This window comes from Hemicordylus capensis, chromosome 3, assembly GCF_027244095.1.
Source record: "Hemicordylus capensis ecotype Gifberg chromosome 3, rHemCap1.1.pri, whole genome shotgun sequence".
In the NCBI taxonomy this organism is placed as follows: Eukaryota; Metazoa; Chordata; class Lepidosauria; order Squamata; family Cordylidae; genus Hemicordylus; species Hemicordylus capensis.
The window spans coordinates 97,636,816-97,652,280 of NC_069659.1; the positions used below are offsets into that span (position 1 = coordinate 97,636,816).

At 42.6% G+C, this 15,465-nt stretch overlaps 1 protein-coding gene across 2 annotated transcripts in view; it reads left to right on the forward strand.

The window, feature by feature from the left end:
* Positions 1 to 8,780: 8,780 nt before the first annotated feature.
* Positions 8,781 to 15,465, forward strand: part of DIPK2B (divergent protein kinase domain 2B) — a 370,971-nt gene continuing 364,286 nt past the window's right edge. Inside the window, exons 1-2 of one of the 2 annotated variants that reach the window (XM_053309380.1) lie at positions 8,781 to 9,217; positions 11,167 to 11,276. In XM_053309380.1, coding sequence (XP_053165355.1) covers positions 11,245 to 11,276 — 32 coding nt within the window. In that variant the 5' untranslated portion in view covers positions 8,781 to 9,217; positions 11,167 to 11,244. The other variant, XM_053309381.1, reaches the window with a different exon arrangement.

The following is a 15,465-nucleotide window of genomic DNA, read 5'->3' on the forward strand; positions in this document are numbered from 1 at the left end:
CCCCAACCCTGCTCTTTTCTCCTTCTCTTTAAAAAGTAACCCAGACAACAAACAAAATAGTGGTGGCATTTCTTGTGGCCCACATTAGGTCACACAAGTCAACTTCTGTGAGTCCCAACTGGTTGAAGACCTGTGGCCTAGCTAAGAGCGTTGTCCATCTAAGCAAAGGGACATGTGGGGGACTTATTTAAATGTCTATATGAGCTGGATTTCCAAGTGAAATTAAAGTATCAAAATTCCACTTCAGCTTGAGAAAGACACAACATGTCTAGGAATTGAATTATGAAGCCAGTCTGGAAAAATATTAGGAAAAAGAGGCTAACTACATCTGTCTGGTCTTAACAAAATATTGATTGATTGATTGATTGATTAAATGCCATCAAGTTGGTGTCCATTCTTTCCAAGGCCTTCATTGCAGCTCTACCAAGTGCTCAGAGGCGTATCTAGGGAAAATAGTGCCTAGGGCAAGCACTGAAATTGCACCCCCTTTCCAAACATCTAACACCCATCTTTCAGATAACTTTACCATAATATCAGCTGAAAAATACAAGTCAAGCTTGTTAATCTTTTAATATTTCAAAAACTATTTAGCAGTGGACATAGCCAGACCAAAAAATGCTGGAAAACTACAAATTTCAGTATGCTGGGGCTCATGAAATACCCAAATACTATGTGGAGGTGTCCTTGGAAAACTAAACAGAAGTGCCTGTCTAATTCTCTACTATGCATTGTAGCATCACTATTACATAAGTTTTTAAAATAAATGGAGAATTTGACTTTTCTCAGATACTCTGAAAATAATTAAAGGATATGCAGAGTAAACTGTGTCACTGCTTGGAATATATTCTAGTCTTTCAGAAAGACAGTTAAAATGAGGGAAAGAGAGCAAGAAACTGCCAGTGGCCTTAATACTAAGGCTTTCACACTGATTCAAAGACAAAGTCACCATTAATAGCCATATTATTAAGACATCACATTTAACTCACTTATCACAAGAATCAAAGTAAGAGCAAATGAATACAATCCTAGCTCATAAGCTTCAGCTCAGTATTCGCAAGCCCTCATTCTCTGTACATAGTGCCAAACTGAATATGTGTACAGTGACTTCTATTATATTAAATTTTTAAAAAAATATTTTTATCTGTAGCCCCTTCAGGCAGCTTCCTAAAGGCTGTGTGTGTGTGTGTGTGTGGTGTCTGCAAAGGTTCTCCCTCTGCCTGCTGGCCTCTTAATTCACCACCACAGCCCATCCCAGGCTGGTTTTTGGGCCTGTTTAGGCCTGCAAAGATCGGCATGGTGGCCATTTTGTAGGCTGCCACACATGCTCAAATAGCCTCTGTGAGGCCTGGCAAGGCCTAGGGCATTGCAGGGACCATTTGAGCATGTGAGGTGGCCATTTTAAAAAATATTTTTTTTTAAAAATGGCCACTGAAAACAAAATGGCCACCACGCATGCTCAAATGACCTCTGCGAGGCCTGGAGAGGCCATTTGAGCATGTGTGGTGGCCATTTTGTTTTTCGTGGCCATTTAAAAAAACCTTTTCATTTTAAAAAATTGTGCTCCCCTTCAAGTGGCGCCTGGGGCACATGCCTTGCCTGCCCCACCCTAGATACGCCCCTGCAAGTGCTGGCCTGTGGCGTATTTCTTTACTGTTTGATCCTTTACTGTTGATGGATATAGAATGAGGAAGAATAACATGATATAGGAAAATATTATTCATCAAGATTAGTAAACAGGTTCCTTATAAGAGACTGATTGCTTCCCTAGAAATTCTAGAAAAAGGCTTGTCTCAATTAAGACAAGGTTTGTCTAAATTGCAGCTTGCCAGAGTTCAGACTTATTCAATGTTGGTTTTCAGAGCTTTTGCCTATTTGGTAACTAATGTTCACTTCTATCAAATTAGAACTGAGCCCTATGTTTATGCAACAGTAGGTTTATTCCATGCCCCTTTAACAAGGAGCGGGAGTGGGGGGGAGGAAGGAAAAGACAAGGTAAAGGACAACTTGACTCACACATGGAAATAATGATGGCTGGATATGGGGTGGATTCTTTGTTCCCACACACATTTTATTGCATCATGTCATATTTTAGGGAGAACAGTTTGGCATAAAGATGGCATTTAGTGGTATTGTCTTCCAGGTGTTTTCATTTCAGGTGTGGTACATGGAATACATAAATTCAATTAGGTTAGTTTGTGTTCCTGTGGTAAATATAGAAACACCTAACAATAAACAAGTTCCTCAAAAAAGATGAATTCTGTGGTAGCCCAAACAAGGAATTGCAAGGTTAGCTAATCTACAGGGCTTCTAGGAATGCTGAATGATATAGTTTAACTTTATGAAAACTAAGCAGAATCTAAAGTGGAGATTTTGTAGTGGGAGTGTTAAATTACTGTATTAACTGGAAATTTCAACATTATCATCAGCAGAGCAACTGAACTGTTGAAGTTCAGGACTTGGTGACCTTTTTGGAGGCAGCAGATACATATTAATTGTAGGGATGTGTGGATCTCGATTTGAACAGTGATTCACAGCACATCCTGCACACCTTTAAAAGGGAGGAGAGCAGGTCCATACCTGCTCCTCTGCCACTTGCCGCCACTTCCTGTTTTGGCAGCACTTTCCCCAGCTACCATCGCACGCTGGTGCTGCTTTCATCAGCTGTCCTCACATGACACTGGCACAAACATGGCCTCCACACATGATCAGACTATGCAAATGGCCACCGCACATGAATGGAGGCCATGTGCATGCCAGTGTTGCATGAGAGCAGCTGAGGAAATAGAGGAGCACTGCTGAAACAGGAAGAGGCAGCAAGTGGCGGAAGAGCAGGTATGGACCTGCTTCCCTCCCTTTTAAAAGTGCAAGGGGATGTGCTGCAAATTGCTGTTCAAATAGCAATTTTTGCACATTCCTAAGAAAGTGTTTGGACTAATTTTCTGTCTTTCAGACTTAGAAGGAGGCTTGGGAATCTTTATGAAACTCATTCTTCATTTGAGCAAGTCTGGAGAGAAGAAATGATGTGTACGGAAATAATTTTGTACATCTCTCTGCAGCTAAATGAGAGAGAGAGAGAGAGAGAGAGAGAGAGAGAGAGAGAGAGAGAGAGAGAGAGAGAGAGAGAGAGAGCTTTGTATCTGTGCATAATACTGTTATGATATTATTTCATTCTGACAAGCAAGATTAAGATGTAGCAGCCAAAAAGAAACAAAACTGTAAACATAAGTAACACAAAGTCTTGGGCGTTGGTCACAGTTTTGTGAAAATTACAATGATTTCTTCCACAAGTTTGATAATGTTTGTAACAGGGTAGAAGTTACCAGTTGTTTCAGATTTCCTAAATATCCAAGTTACTATTTGTAATGATGTTTATAGTTACAAAATAGTTTATTTTTATAAAAATTGTGTGTAACCATGTTAGTCAATTAGGCAATAATTCAGAAGTCTAATACGTTTATAAGGACCAACTAAAATATTACAAAGCCATCAACAAGATTTTGAATTCTCTAGAACTCTTCTTTAGGCTGAATGTTAAGCCAAAAAAAAAAAAAAAAAAGGGATGGAGTGGGATGGGGGCGGTGAGAGACAAGTTTGGTCATGGTAGAAAAGGCCTAAGGTCTGCCAAGTCTCCCTCCCTTTTAAAATATTAGGATTTCGGTCGGTCCTGAAAAAGGTATATTAACCTACACTGGCTTTACATTTTGTGACTTCACAGTTTAATGAGGTTTCCCACCTCACACACAAAACTCTCATATTTCAATAACGGAATAGAAAGCTACTGATATTTTTTTTACACAGTGATCAGATTCAGACATAATCTGAAACCAGAGGTCCCTTCAGTTTTGCTAACAGAACGTCCTCCAGTTTCACTAACCGAGTGTGGGGAACTACAGTAAAATTTTAAAATGGGCCTGCGATTTCCCTCCTCAAACTCGATTTGTCACTTTCAATTATCTCTTGGTTTGGCTAGCCCAACTTCCAGGTTGGCAGTGCCAGCATTACGTTTGAATGCTGTCACCACAGTTTCACCCCACTGAAAATGGAGTTGAGGGAGGAAGCTGTTCCCTCGCTCCAGCTCCTATTGGCGGTGCAGGCTGTCCTTCAGGAAAGAAGGGAGCCTGCACAGCCTGCCCCCATCCCCACCTCTCTGCAGTCTCACTGACTGTAGAGAGGCCCCTCTCCTGAAGCAGACAGGAGAGCCGGGCTACAGGGCGCGGAGCCACGGGTCCATTGGACCCGCAGTTCTGTGTTAAGTCCGAACACAGCATATCATTGTTGACATTATGGAGAAGAACTGTAGGTCAGTGGTGGAGCATTTGCTTTGTATGCAGAAGGCCCCAAATTCAGCACCTGATATTTCCTGGTAGGGCTGGAAAAGACCTATCTGAAGCCCTGGATAGCTGCTGCCAGTCAGGGTAGACAGTACTGAGCCAGATGAGCCAATGATCTGATCTGGTATCAGGCAGCTTCCTAAGTAATCTTATTTTTGTTGGTGATGTATCTCATTATGCATACATTCCAACTTACCCTATTTACTGAGTTGGATGTTCCTAGTAAATTGCGGACCTGATTTTGTCTTTGGGGGTAATTTGGGGGGATAGTTTTAAAAAAATGGTTTCTGTGCATATATACATGCACTGAAAATGCCATTCTTGAAGTTTTAATCCTCCACTGCTGAGTCTCCAGAGGTTAAATTTCTAAAGGGGGGATGCCCAGCCAGAATGTTGTTGAATATGTTTGAGGTTCAGTTATGCTATAGTAATGATATACAGATCAACTGTGAGAAGTTTCTAGGGGGGGGGCAGTTAAAGAAGGTGAGTATACTTAGTACACTAGCACAGCAGACACCAATGAAGAAGTGTGACAATTAGGGATGTGCATGGAACCAGCTGGCCTGGTTCGGTTTGAGTCTGGACTGGACTCGAACCCGACTGGGCCAGTTTGGTCTGGCGGGGATTCACTAACTTTTTAAGAAGAAAACTTTTTTTTAAACCTCATCCCCCTCGGGGGAGTTCCTGGAGGCAGCAGTGTGTGTGTGTGTGTTCCACAGAGGTTTCCCCTCACCCCATCAGCCTTCCTTATGCTCCTCTCCGGCTGGTTCAGCTGGCTCTTCGGCCCAGGTCATGCAGAGGCCAATTGTGTATGCCCATGGCCTCCAAAATGGTCACCGGGAGAAGGCCGAAAACCAGCTGAAGAGCAGCTGAACCAGCCGGAGGGGGGAGGGGGAAACTCTGCAGGAATCCCCCCCTCCTCCAGGAACTCCCCCAAGGGGATAAGGTAAAATTAAAAAAACAAAACAAAGAAAAAACATCCACGAACCCCCAAACAGTCGGGGGGTGTTCGGTCCAGGGTCGGACCGAACAGGGTATGATTTGGTTTGACCCCGGACCTTTGAACCAAGCAAGTTCAAAGTCGAACTTCTCAAACATTGAACCTGTTCGCACATCCCTAGTGTCAATGTATATCCAATATTTATGATGTTTCTATCCTGTCCTTCCTCCAAGGAGCTCAGGAAGGTATATATGATTCTTCCCACCCCACAACAACCTTGTGAGGTAGGTTAGGCCAAGAGACAATGACAAGCCCAAGATCATTTGGCAAGCTTCATGACTGAGCAGGAATTTGAACCTGGATCTTCCCAACCCTAGCCCAACACTCTAACCATTGTACCAGCTCTGTATATGGAAATAGCAGCATTCAAGCAGTGATCCTTGGTGGAGAACAGAGTGTCCCTATTTTCATTTGTGAAATGTTTGAGGGTATGCACTGCATGCAACACATTGGTGGTGCAGGAGGGGGCGAAACTTATGACTTAACAGTGGCTGACAAACAGAGCAAGGATACACTGGTACAGTGAGAAAGCTGCCTAACAGAACTTCCCAACTAACTGCAAGGGTTCAGTGGGGAAGCAGCAATTTCAGTCCCCTCCTCCTTTCCATAGGAAGTCCTCTGTGCCACGCAAAATATGTTGCCAAGGGTTGCACAGCCTGCAGGGACTTATTTTTGGGTGGGCACAGATAGCTTCCTGGGGAAGGGGGAGTTGTCAAAAGTTGTCACTTCCCCGCAGAACCAGTTCAGTTAGTTGGGAAGTTTTGTTAGGCTGCTCTCCTGCTGCTCCTGGGCATCCTTGCCTTGTATGTCAGCCAGTAAACAGTGTTGCTTACATTTTGGTGCACGTATTGCGAAGCCTGTGCATGGATTTCTTACCAAAACCTTCATGTGGTAAAATTACTGAAAGATCATCATAACAGTCATAACAAATTAAATCTGAATTCCAGATTTATAGTTAAAGATATCTATCAGATACACTAGTATTAGAGAGAGGGCATGCCCTCAACTCCTGCCTGTGGCTTCCAGTGGCATCTGGTGGGCCACTGTGCGAAACGGGATGCTGGACTAGATGGGCCTTGGGCCTGATCCAGCAGGGCTGTTCTTACGTTCTTATAATATAAATAAACTGAAGTTACAGTAGAATGCCACAATGCATTACTATGTTTGGTGTCTGAGAAGATGAACTCTAACCTGGGGTAACAATGAATGATACGCTGGGCTATTCATTTCTAAAGAGCAAGATTATAATGACAATTTCATTATGTCAATAGAAAATATTTCATTTACTTTACTAGTAAAATGTAAATTGCTCATTTACATTAACTTTACTGTCCCCTGCTAACTGAGCAAAGAGGCACCTTTTAAAAGTGAGGATTGTCTTTTAAAAGTGAGCAGGGGAAGAGCAACTGGCCCTATCCAATCCCAGCACGACATCTCTCCACTGGCTATTGCTGGTGTCTACCTTATGTTCAGGGGCATAGCAAGGCTGGAGTGGGCCCAGAGACAAGATTTTAAAATGGGACCGCCCCTCACTGAAGCTCAGCTCATGAAGTAAATAAATCTTAAATGAGGCTGAATAGTGGCAAAATGTATATATATATAAAATCTATGTGCCACAACAGAACATCATCCTAAATTATTTTTTAAAAGGTTTTGTAAATTGTGGACGATGCAAGTCATTTAATGGTACTAGAGAAAGACATGCTGTTCTGGTAGCTCCAGGTCTTAACACTCACATCAGTTTCAGAAGATGAATACAACTGAAGGAAGCCCGGCCGGGTGCGTGGCTGGGGGAGTCAGTCACGTGACTTGCCTCTGGGCACCCCCCCAAGGCAGTGGGCCCCCAGTCAACTGTCTCCCCTTGCCCTATTATAGTTATGCCCCTCCTTATGTTTCTTTTTTAGACTGTGAGCACTTTGGGGACAGGCCAGGGCATTGATCCGTCCGTCTGTCCGTCCATCCATTCATCTATGTAAACTGCTCTGGAAGCTTTTGTTGAAAACGATATGAGTTCCTTGGAGGAAAAGTAGGATATAAATGTAAAAATAAAAATAAAAATACTATAAATACTTGTATTAGATGTGGATTGTGGACTGCAATGCAAAATATTATACTAAAGCAGTGTTCTAGCAATGCAGTCATCTCTCTCTCTCTCTCTCTCTCTCTCTCTCACACACACACACACAGATCTCTACCTAATGCAGGCAGTCAATGCCTCATCTGTGTTCAAACTGTGAGAAGTTATAAACATGGACATTTTAAAAATTAGATATTTGTTATATCTGATTTCCAGTTATCATCATAGTCGTCCCGCATCATGTACAATTCTCAAACGTGTAGTCGCATTAAAATGTTTTGGGTTAAGTTATTTAAAAGTTTGGAGCCTTGTTGTTGATGTTGCCTCCTAGTAACCATGAAGTCTGGAACTGCATTCAACAAGTCAGCTACTTTAGAGTAGTCCTATTCAAGGCTGCAGGCAGTGCACTCCGAGTAAACGAGAAAATGCATAGGATCACGCTGCACCCCCACTGAAGAATGTAATTCCAAGTCAATCGTGTTTAGAATGGGATGCCAGTCCCAGTGCCTTCTGTACATCGAACTGGATATAGGGTGCAATCCTATGCATGTTTACTCGGATGTAAGTCCAACTGCACACTCAGCGGCACATCCAGTTAAGTGTGGAAAGATCTGCAGCCTCAGTCAGATGATCCCGATTCTACAGAACACGCTTCCTTTGAAATAAATCGCATGCTGTTAGAACTTGCTTCGAAGTCTTAGGATGGGATGGAGTCCTGATCTTTCAAGGAGTGAACTGGCTTTGAATTTCACTTACTTCCCACTTAATAAATTTTGATCATCTGGGAGTATCGTGAAACGGTTTAAAATCCAAGTACTTCCGCTCATCACAAACGTACATGTTTATCTCCGCAGTGCAACTGATTGATACCACAGCAAAGGAGTTAAGCAACATGCGATGAGAGCACGGCTCAACTTCCTTTGGCTTCTTTCTTTCTCTGAGGGAAGAAACAGTAGAAGTTTATCTGCCAGACCCTGGGCGTGTGCGCGTCGGCAGTGGCGCGCGCCGCGGAGGGGAAAGGGGCTCAGCGTGCCGTGCGTGTCTCTCTATGTTCATATGTGTACTTCTGCTGCCTGCTCTCTCTCTCTCTCTCTGAAATACTGTGTGGGTGGGTGGTTAGCTGGCAGGGAGAGCAGGGTGGGTGGTTGGCTGGCTGGGAGGGGGCGCAGACAGGTGGGCTGGCTCGAGTGCTTCAGGCGAGCGTGGTCGGGGAAAGGAAAAGGGAGGGGGCGGTGGGGAAAGCGGCAGAGTCAGGTGACTGGCTCTGTGTGTGTGTGTGTGTGTGTTGTGTGCCTCAGTCAGGTTGTGGTGCAGGCGGGCGGAGGGGGCGGACTGGCTGTGTGTAGGCAGTAGGCAGGCTGGCGAGAGGGCTGCGCGCACCAAGCGGCGCGAGAGGCGCCTGGAGACTTGGGCATGTGATAAAAAGCATGGGGGAGGAGGAGAGGAGGAGGGGAGGGCACCGGCTATAGATGCGCCGGGACTTTGCTGGTTTCTGGGCGCTCGCGAGCGGAGCCGGCGGGAGAAACGTGCCTCGCAAAAGAGCGCGCGCGCTCAGGGAGGGAGTAGCGGCTTGTGGGCTGCGAGGGGACGAGCTGCTTGCCTGCCTGCCTGCCTCCCTCCTTAGGAATCCCAAGCGGCGAAGGAGCGGCACCCGCAGTGTGAGGCTCCCCCAGGCTGCTAGGAGCGGGCTAAGTGAGGGGAGGGGGGAAAGCCCAGAGAGCTGCAAGGAGCAACCGCCGCTTCATCCTGCGGCACCAGGAGGCAGAGGGAGAGAGCGAGAGCGCGCGAGAGAAGAGCCCATGTGCGCAGGTGGGCAACACCCGTTTCCACCGCATTGTCAGCCCCTGGTGACTGCAGCCGTGGGTGGGGGGAGCAGAGCGAGAAATGGGACTCCAGCATCCAAGAGCCAATTGTGAGACTGGGGTGGCGTGTGTCAAATACGAGATATAGCTTATAACTTGCTATCTTTCTCCTGCTGGATGGAGGTGGAGGACTGTGAAAGTGAGTGAGTGATGATTGTGGTGTGTGTGTGTTGTGTTGCTCCCCTCCCGCTTCCAGTGTCAGTCTAAAAATGAACAGGCATGTATCTGTAACCTATAGCTGTGTGTGTTATGTGGCTAATGACAATGTAGATGGCACACATTAGTTTTCCTTTTGCTTGGTTTGCTTCTATAATGTTTTTACTTGGGGTTTTGGACCGAGAAGAGCTACAGAGAGGGGAAGAGTGTAGAAACAGCATGTGTACATCTTGACAAGTGGCTTGGCGTTCTTAGTGGGCAGGGTAGCTTGCCATGTGCAAAACACAATATCTCTTGAGTAGTAATTTCAGGGAAGGGGGAGACTAGTACATTCCTGTATGTCCTGTGCAAGGCACAATGAAGCACTCTGTTCTGGTGTGAGATAAAATTGCCACTGTTAACTCCTTTTCCGTCCCTGGTCTTCATGCTGCTTTTCTAAGTTATGTGTTGTTAGCAGGTTTGATCAGGACTGGCATAGCACTGCATCTGAAAAGCTCTTACAGTATGAGTGGACATAAGGCTTTTCTTACCGGTGGCATATGAGAATTAAGGCTGCAATCCTCTGTACCGTTTTCTGGAAGTAAGCCCCATGGAACACAATGAGACTTACTTCTGAGTAGACACACCTAGGCTTGTGCTGCACAGCTATTAGGCATGAAATAATCTTGTTTTCCTGGCGGCGAGGGGTTACTGGAAAGAGTGACATTTTTTCCTTGTACTACCATGTTAAATCGATTGCAAAAACACACTTATTCTTGCAAAAAGTCATCTTTGGAAAACTGACAATGTCTGTTATAAGAAATAGTATTTATTTTCACACATTTTATTTTATTTTACTATAAAAATAAAATAGAGAAAACTTCTGTTACAGGAAGATATTAGACACACATTTTGTTTCTGTGGACCCTCTTCGTTTAATGTTGGAGTTTTTGGTTTGTGCTGGCTTCCAAAATGCTTACACTACTTAATTTATCTATTCATACCTTCATAAATAACCATATCATTTAAATTGGTGCTTATAGAGGAATTTCTGTTTTTAATACTAAACTAATTAGTGATGCCTTCATGTTATGATGCTAGCCCTTTGAAAGCTATAAAGAAACCTTCAGGCAGGAAGTATACTTTTCTAGCCTTTACATGGTTTATAGAAGCAGTAGCTTCAGACTATCCTGCTGCTTCAAGGTGTTTAAAGAGATGGACAAGATCACCAGGTGAGGACTTGGCAGTGCTACATTGGTAAGGGGTGGCCAAATCAGTCTGACCCCAATCATCAGCCATAGAATGAGCAGCTTCAGTGATCTTGATTCCCTCCTCCCTGCCAGAAATAATTCTTCTCCAACTGCTCATTCCTTTGAGGGATGGATGGCTTGGTCTGTGCCACTAGCCAGAGAACTAAAGTCCGGGTAGTTGCAGTACCCCTATCCAAGAAAGAACATCAGCAAGAAAAAATCTGTCTGGTGAGCTGGAAGTAAATGCTGTTCTTTAACTTGGCACTTCATTCTGGCCTTGTCAGACATCTCTCTCCTCTCCTCTACCTTTCCCCTCCACTCTGTTTTTTATTGAGTGGAAATAGAGGGTTTTTTAAAAAAAAAAGTAAGTTAAAAAGAAATTATGGAAGCCTCTTTCTATTTATTATTGGTGGGCATGCTTGAGACTCTTAATACAACTTTATACTTGAGTATGAATGTTAATGATCAGCTACCAAGAGACTTACGCCTAATTTCTTCTTTATGACTATAGGTGGCAGTGTGGAAGCCAAGTACAAATTTTGGCAGAAGTTATTTTTTCTCTCCATGAGAAAATGAAGAGAGTGTACACATGACTAGGCTTGGAAACTTGAGAAACCACAGGTATGTAATTGATTAATCTAACTGCCTATAGTACTCTCAGTATTTACTGTATTCTGACAGTTGGCCATTTTTGAACAAAATTTAACACAAAATATCAGATTATTTGAACCAGTTTCAAAAGTCAAATGGTACAGAAAAACACATGTACTTCAACAGATCTGAGTAAGAGTGGAGTGTGTGTGTGAAAGAGCCCCCTTTTTAAAAGCTGTGCTCCAAAGAAATTTAAAATCAGCTTTAAAAACATCTTCTTTTTAATATCATGCTAAATAAGTTCAGGGTCTTCACTGCTGCTACTAATAGAATTGTAGACTATATATTTCATTTCTGTAAAACCATTTTACTTGTGCAAATGAATTAATTAAAGCTGGCAGCTTTATTTTCAAACTGCCGTGCCACAATCTGAACCACATTTATTTCTATCCAGAGCCTCAGCCCATTCAAAAATAAGATCAATTAATATAAATGGGAATTGCATATATATAAAAATGTTGAGGGGGCAGTCTTGGTATTACTGTACTGTGGAATAAGGAGTTGCCTCTGTAGAAGTAAAGAGAGTTGAATGTTTTAGATAGGAACTGAAGGCAAGAAACATCCTTCCCTGCACTGCTCAAATGTAATCTCTAGTAGTGAGTGCATCATCTAGTCTGGTGAGAGAGAGGTAGGGATTCCTGCATGATGAGCTTCAGAAATGCTTGGAAAGCTGCAAAGATATTTGCTACTTCCGAGTGCCTCCAAAGTGCAATGTGATGTCAGAGGTGAACCTAGGCTAGAGAGAAGCCTGGAGAAGCCTGGTGGGGACGCGTCCCACACATGTCTCTAAGCTCAAAGAATGGATGAAAATTCTTGAAAAAGAGGGCTGGGGGCACTCAGATAGCAATGGGCATCGGTGCTTCCAGGTGTCTCTGAAGCCCATCATGACATCAGGGGTAAATTCCGGCCCTCCTCTAGACTCAGGATGAGGGTGAGGCTCTCTCTGACATTGCACGGGACTATTGAGGCACTTAGAAAGGTGGCCTTTCTTGCTACTTCTGAGTGCCTGCAAAGTTCAGTATGACGACATGTGCATCTCCAGAACAGGTGGAAGGCAAGGTTGATGACCACAAATTTTAGCTGCAAATTTTGCAGCTAAAATGACCACAAATTTTATCAGAACTGGCGGAAAAGTCATTGCCTCCAAATTACTGTTCCTGAGTGATTGTTCCTAAGTAATGTACCCTTTTGTTAAACCTTGCATTTCATATTTTTATGTTTGCTAATAATAAACAGAACTGCATGTTACAAGATACCAGTGTGCTAACAATACTAATTGCATGGTACATTACCAGTTAAAATTGATTTTTATAGTATGAAATAATTCTTTACTGTCCATTCTTTATGGGGTAGAGTTAATTTGTTTTAGTGTTAAACAAATCCACCTTGATAAACAAGCTATTAATATAGACTTGGTTCGCATATATGAATAGTGAAAATTACTGTAGTAAAATGAAAACAAGTAATAATGCATTTCAATTAACTAACACAGTTGTAATTATATATACACGTGTCTTTTAAAAAGAGAATACCAGGATGTTTCAGAATCTGGAAAAGAATACATTCAAACATGTTTACAACCATTTCAGTAGTAAATTATAAGCTGCAAAATACAGCAAAGGTATTCCAGTGTTGAATTACATGCTAATGCATCTTTTTTTTTTTAACATATTAGTTTGCTTTATATGAAAAGAGTTTTTAACCAGTCTCTCTCTCGTGGAGAGAGAAATTAACTATATAAAGCAAGAATAAACATTACAATTCTGTTTCTGTAAAAACTGAGGTCTTCATGTACTCCTGCATGTACAACTGTCCTAAAAGAACCCTCACTTGGGAGTTCTGAAATCAATGTAATTTACTTCCGAGTTAAGTGTTTGTGGGATTGAGTTGTTGGGGAATGCGGCAATTGATATATTATGTCCAGATAAGCAGAACTAGTCTGGTTTGCAGTTTATGGACACATATTTAAAAAGGTTTTTTGATTTAATTATATTACTGGCAAGTGTACATCAGAATGCAAGTATAAATTCATAGTCATGAATGTAAAAATGTAGTAATGTCCTCCTATTACAGTAAGCAATCATGAAATATTAACAGTGGCTGATGTAAGAGAAGCAGTAGGCAGAGTGCTCTACTGAGGGTTCTTATTACAGAGACTTCACTGTGCTACAAGTACCATTACTGTACATTATGATGAATTGTCATAAATAATTGAAATAAACTGTCATCACATCCAGAGTGCCTGATATCTATCTTTTGGTGTGTTCACAAAGTAATTGGGAGAAAAATTTTACATTTCAGCAAGATTTCCCAGCTCTTTGTGTAAGCTGAAGATAATAATCTGAGTGTCGAATTGGTGCATTTCATTATCAACAGTCTCAGAAAAAGTTTCCAATACAGGCCCGTTTCCTATTTTCCCCTCGGTTCTGTTTGGGGCTTTCTACAGTGGGGCTTCTGTTTTGGGCTTTCTACAGGCTGCACTTTCTACAGTGCAGCCATCTCAGCAGCTTGCATTCCTGCTGTTTCGAGTACTACACAACATGGATCCTTACATTCTTTTTTGTGTGAGTCAAACCACACAGATAATGATCAAACCCTGGATTCTGGCCAAAAGGCAGATGCTGATGGTTTTCCTTCCAGACAAACTCCAAGGATGAAGAGCCTATGAATGCAGATGACATCCTGAAACACTTACCTGAATTGGAAGAAGTAATTGTAATAGTGAACACTTTCAAGCCTCATCTGGCCTCCTGATGAGAGATTTTGTTGGCTGGCTGAATATGGATCAGGCTTAGCCAGTTGACCTTGTGAGACAAATAAGGAGTATCAGGAAGAGTTTGTGAACTATCCACTGATGAGGTCTGAGCTGGCATTGACTAAACACGAAATAAATCATGGGGTCGCGGTGGATAGTTCAATGAAAACATCACCCCAGTGTTCAGCAGCTGTGAAAAGATGATTACATACTAAGGATCATTAGGAAATGGATCAAAAATAAAGCTGCCAATATTGTAATACCCTTTACAAAATCTATGGTGCAGCCATATTTGGAATACTCTGTACAGTTCTGGTTTTTTCATCTCAAAAAGGTTATTGTAGAGCTGGACAAAGTACAGGAAAGGGTAACCAAAATGATTAGGGGGTTGGAATATTTTTCTTATGAAGAAAGGCTACAATCCCCCTGCCCCCCGTTTAGGAATAAGGTGACATAGGAGACATGATAGAAGTTTATAAAGCCAGCATGGTGTAGTGGTTAGAGTGCTGGACTAGGACTGGGGAGACCCGAGTTCAAATCCTCATTCAGCCATAATACTAGCTGGGTTACTCTGGGCCCGTCACTTCTCTTTCAGCCTAGCCTACTTCACAGGGTTGTTGTGAAAGAGAAACTTAAGTATGTAGTACACCACTCTGGGCTCCTTGGAGGAAGAGCGGGATATAAATGTAATGATGATGATGATGATGATGATGATGATGATGATGATGATAATGATAATAATAATAAAATTATGCCTTTGAACATGGAGGTTCCAAATAGGTCTATCAGTGTTCTGATGGCTATCTTTAATGAATTTGTAGACAGTGGCTAAAGAGAGGTTTTTCTGCCTCTCTCATAACACTAGAACCTGGGATCATCCAATGAAATTGATAGTAGGAAATATAGGGCAGACAAAAGGAAGTACTTAACATGGTGCATGTTTATAAAGAATTTGCTGTTTCAAGATGTGGTGATGGCTATGATTTTAAATGACTTCAAAAGGTGATTAGAGAAATTCATTGAAAATAGCCATCAGAACATTGATAGACCTTTGTGGAACCTTCGTGTTCAGAGGCTGATGAATTCTATTTTTTGGTTTGGGGGGAGGGCGGGTAGCAGAAGAATGCTATTATGTCCTACTTGTGGGCTTCCCAGAGGCATTTGGTTGGGCATTGTAGGAAACAGGATGCTGGATTTGATGGGGCTTTGGTCCATCCAGCAGGACTCGCCTTATGCTGTATACATTATTTCTACTTGTAATTAAGGGGAAACCCTGTTGTGAGAAGACAAGCTGAAGTGGGCATAGTTTCCACAGTGGCAGGCTGTGAACTTAGTGGCTTTTCTCCATGTGGATCTGTTATTGTGGATATGGGTGGGGTCCTGGACTATCTTTGTATGCAGGTG